This window comes from Nannospalax galili, unplaced genomic scaffold (genome assembly GCF_000622305.1).
Source record: "Nannospalax galili isolate Female #2095 unplaced genomic scaffold, S.galili_v1.0 scaffold1379, whole genome shotgun sequence".
NCBI classification, from domain to species: domain Eukaryota; kingdom Metazoa; phylum Chordata; class Mammalia; order Rodentia; family Spalacidae; genus Nannospalax; species Nannospalax galili.
This window is the reverse complement of record NW_008343573.1, coordinates 1,859,010-1,865,013: the sequence shown is the minus strand read 5'-3', so window position 1 is coordinate 1,865,013 and position 6,004 is coordinate 1,859,010. Positions and strand designations below refer to the sequence as shown.

Genomic DNA, 6,004 nt, shown 5'->3' with positions numbered 1-6,004 from the left:
GGGAGGGAGGGATGGAGGGAGGGAGATCGGTTGGTCTACAGGAAGTTGTCAGAAAAAAGTGATGGAGAGATATGGGAGGTGTTGGAGGGGAGGGAGTAGGCATGGATTTGATCAAAACACCTTATATGCATGTATGAAGTTCTCAATAAAGTTAAAAAACAACAAACCACTCAATGCAAAATGATAATGATGATAAGGAAGATGGAGAGGCTGATAATGAGGTGTGGAAACTCACTGTAGTATTTCTGCTCAGTTTTGACATAAACCTAAAACTTAGTCAACAAATTACAGAAAGGAAAGCACAGAAAAAAAATTCCAAAACAGTTTAAATGACAGTTTATTTTGCATCCCAGAATCTGATACTTTTTTCTTTTCATTACTACCATTTTATTAAAACATGAATAGTGCTTGAAATTTGAGTTAAAATATTTATACATGGAGGAGTCATTAGTAATCTTTTAAAAATACACACAGTGGAACTGGGCATAGTGGCGCACGTCCTTAGTCCCAGCACTCAAGAGGGAGAGGCAGGGGAATCTCTGTGAGTTCAAGGCCAGCCTGGTCTACATAGCAAGTTCCAGGCCAGCTGGGGCTACAGGGAGACCCTGTGTCAAAAATACCAAAAAAAAGAAAGAAAGAAAGAAAGAAAGAAAGAAAGAAAGAGAAAAAGAAAAAGAAAAAAACAACACACAGTGGTTACCCTATATGTCTAAGTAAATTATCACTACGCAGAAATCAGGTTTAAATGTACATATACACACATGCAGATGCAGATACTCTTTTTCCCTTTAATTCTCAAAACGCTTTATCTACCAGGTCAGCTAAGAAACTATAAAATGCTTAAACAAAACTTTTACTAACAGGATCATCTTTCTTGTTAGTCAGAAACAACAGTAAATTATATGATGCTACCAGAGTCTTAAAAGATGTAAGATGGGAGCTGAAGGTATTACTTAGTGGTAAAGCAATTGCACAGAGTGTGGGAGACTCTGAGTTCAAGCCCGGGCACTGAAAGAAACATACATGAGGTATCTAGATGGTCTTACCACAACCCACCTTTGCTTCTATGTTAATGTGCCTCACTACCTCACGCCAGAGCTTTCATTTTTCATTTTTACTGAGCAAGCATCCCCTGTATTAGCAAAAGCATAACACCTAGTTTAAGTTAACCACCAGGAACTGATCACTTCCAGGTATATGCTAAGGTCAAAGAATACAGTTCTCAGTGAGAGCAGAACTGACAGGAGATGTTTTAAAAACCATGGAGAGGTATGTGTGCCCATCATAAGAATTAGTGAGACCTACTTACACTGAGTAGAAGCCAGGGATGGTAAAATGCACAGGGCATTCCTGCATGACTTTTCAAATATCCTGAAAAACCTGTTTACAGCTACCTGAATGCAGATCTCAACATCATTAAGCCAGTATAATAAGTTATTTTTGATTTGGTATGCCTTGTATTAAATTTTCCTATAATGTAGCTACTGCATAAACCAGGATTTTTGTTCTGCTAAAAACTTTTTTCTTTTGTCTTTTTGAGACAGGGTCTCCCTGTAACCCCAGCTGTCCTTGAACTCAGAGAGCTCTGCCTGACTCTGCATCCCAAGTGCTGGGACTAAAGGCATGCACCACCACGCCTGGCTAAAAACTTTTACCATGAATCCTTTGTTCATATGTGAGTTAGAAATCTGGAGTATTCTAAACAATACAGCATTGTTCAATCTATTGATGATAACAGATCTCATATTCAGGTGGCTTCTCACTGCCTCTGCCTCCTGCTGTGGAGATGACTGTGCAATCAGAGTGTAGGCCAGTGCACCCTGTCTGGCCCAGGCACAGTACATCTATGCACAACTTGTTCATGTTCCTTTCTGAGAACTTTGGCTCTCTATCTATAAAACAAAACTTTATCTCCAAAGATACTTTTCACTGTGATATCGTAAGATTATAAACATTTTCAAATGTACTATTTCCTTAGTGATCTTTAAACATTTAGAAATTAATGACAAATTGTCTTGATATCACCCAAATGTTTGGTACAATCCTATCAGCTCCTGAAATAATTTACCTTCAATCCTATGAATATTACAAATATGAATTAGACAGGCAGTAATTCTTGAAAGCTATCAAATTGATATATAGGGCCAAGGCAGATACACTGAGTAGAAATTTAAACAAAGGGATACATATTATCTTTCCATAGTACTGTCGCTCTCCAGACCCTCTAGAACCAATCTTGTTGAAAAGCTGATGGTATGAGGGCCACTCCACAAGACTACAAGCAGAAAGAAGTCACCCACTGGCCAGATTGAGTTCCAAGTGTATCTTGCTATTCTTTGCTCTGAATCACCTATCTCCGGTTTAACATGAAGCCCACTACTGCTAACATTTACAGAACACTCAATTAGTGATGTTTAAGGCTCTCTCAAGGATGTTTCTGTTCTCATCAACTCTAGGAATAGAAATATAGCCATAAGAAAACCAAACTATAAAAACAGACGGGCAGGGGCTGGAGCCATGGACCAGTGGTTAAGAGCACTAGCACTAGCTGCTCTTGCACAGGACCCAAATAAGGTTCCCAGCACTCACACGGCAGCTAACACCCATCCTTAACTCCAATACCAGGGGATCTGATGCCCTCTTCATGAAGGGCTCTGAGGACAGCAGGCATGCACATGGTATACTTATGTACATTTAGGCAAAACGCTCATTCATATAAAACAAAAATAAAATTTTAAAGACAGGCAATAGGTCCAGAGTCACAGTTTATTAAGTTAAGGGTGGAGATGAGTATTTGGCCACCCTAAGGTATAGTACTCTGAATCCTGGGTTCTTGTCTGAAGCAGCTCTAAGTATCTCTAAAAGTACCCAGGAACTGAGAGTAGTCAGGCATGATCTCAAGGGAAACACAAGCAGCTCAGAACATGGCCTAAAGGCAACATCATAATCAACCGTGTTAGTGCACTGGAATAGGGAATTTATACAGCATTTCTTTCTATGTTGATACAATCCTTTAAATTAATGTGGTAATGACTCTATCAAAACATAGAGAATCAGCAACATTATATACCATATTTTTCAAGTTACGTTTAAAAGAAAGATTCGGGGGGAATGGAGATATGGCTCAGAGGTTAAGAACACTGACTGTTCTTGCAGAAGACCTGGGTTTGAATCCCAGCACCCACATGGCAGCTAATAACTGTCTGTAACTCCAGTTCCAGGGGATCCAACAGCCTCTTTTGTCCTCCACAGGCATTGCATGGCACAGGTACACTTACCTACATGCAGGCAATACACACATACAAACAAAATTAAAAATAATAATAATAATAAATCAGGCTGGAAGGATAGCACAGCTGTTAAAGGCTAAGGCTAACAACCAAAAAATGAAAAATAATAATAAATAAAATTTTTAAAAAAAAGAAAGATTTTGAACAACTTTTCTTGGAAGTATTTGCTTTATAAGAATCAAAAAGTTACAAAAGCTTCTGGGCAAAGAATAAATGAACAAAGGAATAAGAAATACTCATTTGAGGCCTTACAAATTATATCTCCAGTTTCTGGCACTGCTGTACACATCCACTCCATGTACTAAATCTGGAGGACCCAACATAGCACCTGGAGAATCACTGAGCAGCAATGGTCTCTCCCCTCACCTGTCCAGCATAGTGCTCTATCTCCTCTGCTCTGCTCTGATACCAGTCCATAACCTTCTCCACTGCCAGCTGGGACATCCTGTACCGCAGTAGCTCGGGCTGTACAGCATACAAGAACTCACTTTCATCTTGGAGGCTGGGCTCTACCACCATTCTGCAAAGCACAAAGGAAGCAATTAGTAAGTGACTGGAATACTGCAGAAAACAAAGTTTTTAAGAGAAAGGCAAGGACAGAGATAAAAGGAGACCAGGTGACAGAGATGGGAGAGAAAGGAGAGAGAGAAACAGAGGAAAAGAGCGAGGGAGGGTCTGTTTTCTCACATGCAAACTTATGATTTAATGAAACATTTTTGGAAATTTATTATTTTCCCACTGGATTTCCTGAATTCAATAATCAGGACAGAAAACAAATTAAGCCAACAATGCCACAAATCAACCAACCAGGTATTAAAAGCCGAAAAATTTTTACAAAATGCACACAACTAGGTGCCTTCTTTGCACCTGCTACCTCAAAACACCTATGCTAGCTAAGAAGTCCAATTTGAATTAGAATTAAGAAACCATCCTTTCAGTATTCATAAGAATACAAAGAAATGCACTGTATTTATATTGATCATAAACTTCTACAGGACACCAGCAACACAGCACTGCATTGCATTACATTTGCACAGCACAGGACTCCTCTATGGCATTCCCCATCAGTAGTGAGGAATAAACACCTTAAAGGCATGCGCAAAAAGAATCACAAATTATGAGAAGTTTCTTCTAAGGATATCCATGGTGGACTGTCTTCCAAGGTAAAGATTAATTTAGACTTCTCAGACGGACTCTAGGGTCATTCTTTCTTTCCAGTGAGCTGGCACAGTAGTATAGGTGGCTGCTTATTGTGATCATTATACAGCTGAGAGCTTCGGAGGAGAAGAGAATTTGAAGGACTAGTCTATCACTGAAAGCTATTAAACTTGTACAAATTAGTTAAAACTACCCTGAGGCCTCTTATATTTATTAAAATAATGCAGGTAATATTTTGAAAGAATGCTGTGAAAGTACATAGAGAACAGTCCAGCACAAATCATGCCCTGAATTGTATTTAGAGCCACTATTTATTTTTACTGAGATTCCCTTTTTTTTTTTTTTTTTTTTTTTTTTTTGAGACAGGGTCTCCTTGTACCCATAGTTGGCCTAGAACTTGCTATGTAGACCAGGGTGGCCTCGATCTCACAGACATCCACCTGCCTCTGCCGCCCAAGTACTGGAATTAAAGGCATACACCACCACTCCTGGCTTTTACTAAGATTCATAACAGTGAACATCTGATTAGCAACAGAGCCATAAGTAACAAGGCAGTTTATCCACATGCTTCAGACTACCTACTGTGCATACAGTTGGTGCTGCAGTAAAGCTCCACAGTCTCAGCTCCTCTCCCACTGAGATTAACATTATTACCTGGGATCCATCCCCAACTCTGCACACAGTCATCCTGGAGCTTTTTAAAACCACCTCACTTCAGCAGAGAAAGCAAGCCAGCAGAACTCTGAGTTCCTGAGCCATGCTTCTGGGCCCTTCCCTGTAACCCTCTCCACATCATCTGAAAAGAATGAATGGATTCCTCCTGGAAGCACACTGCCTGCTCAACCCAGCATGCCTTACATGTGGCTGGGATTCTTCTAATCTTTTGGGCTGCTCCTTTTCAGTCACCTTTGCTATACTATTCTACTCTACCCAATATTAAATACTAGCATTCCCAAAAACCTAGACCAGCTCTCTTCCCTTCTCTCTTGAGTCTCGCCTTCAATTCCACCACATTTGAGGCTGTACCGATTTCAAATTTCATTCATAAAATGGGGTCTTTCTCCTTAGAACATATTCTGGATATTCTAGAAGTGATGATATGTTTTAAAGATCATTTCAATCTGAAAAGTCTCCTCTGAGTTGACCTTCCTCTTTGTAGACTGGACACTGGTACAAGTTCTTCTAGTGGGGGTCTCCATGGCCTCTCTGAACAAGCGGACAGGTGACTCACCACAGTCACAGGACATTTTGAGAGATGCTCCATAGTCCCCTGGAACATAGTCGACCTTGGGGGGCAAGGAGCAAAAAACTGTCCTTTAAGTCTCTCTGACCAGATTAGTATAGGTCTCAAAGTATGGCTGTTAGACATCCAAGAAGGCTAGTTTCACCAGTCTGGTACTTTTAATTACAATGTGCTGTGTCAATAAAGCTTGGGCAAAAACCAAATGTTCTCAGATAAACCTTGACTAGACATATATTTTGTTCCTTTAACTAGTTGACAAAACTATGACCTTGGAAATTTTACAGTTATGTGTATATTATTTTTGTTTCATGCA

The 6,004-nt window shown here is 39.8% G+C and overlaps 1 protein-coding gene across 1 annotated transcript in view; it reads right to left on the bottom strand.

Moving 5' to 3' along the window:
* Nucleotides 1-6,004, bottom strand: part of LOC103739398 (neuroblastoma-amplified sequence-like) — a 165,653-nt gene that overhangs the window by 7,004 nt on the left and 152,645 nt on the right. The window contains exon 23 of the mRNA XM_008839774.3: nucleotides 3,657-3,810. Coding sequence (XP_008837996.2) covers nucleotides 3,657-3,810 — 154 coding nt within the window. The remainder of the gene's footprint in view (nucleotides 1-3,656; nucleotides 3,811-6,004) is intronic.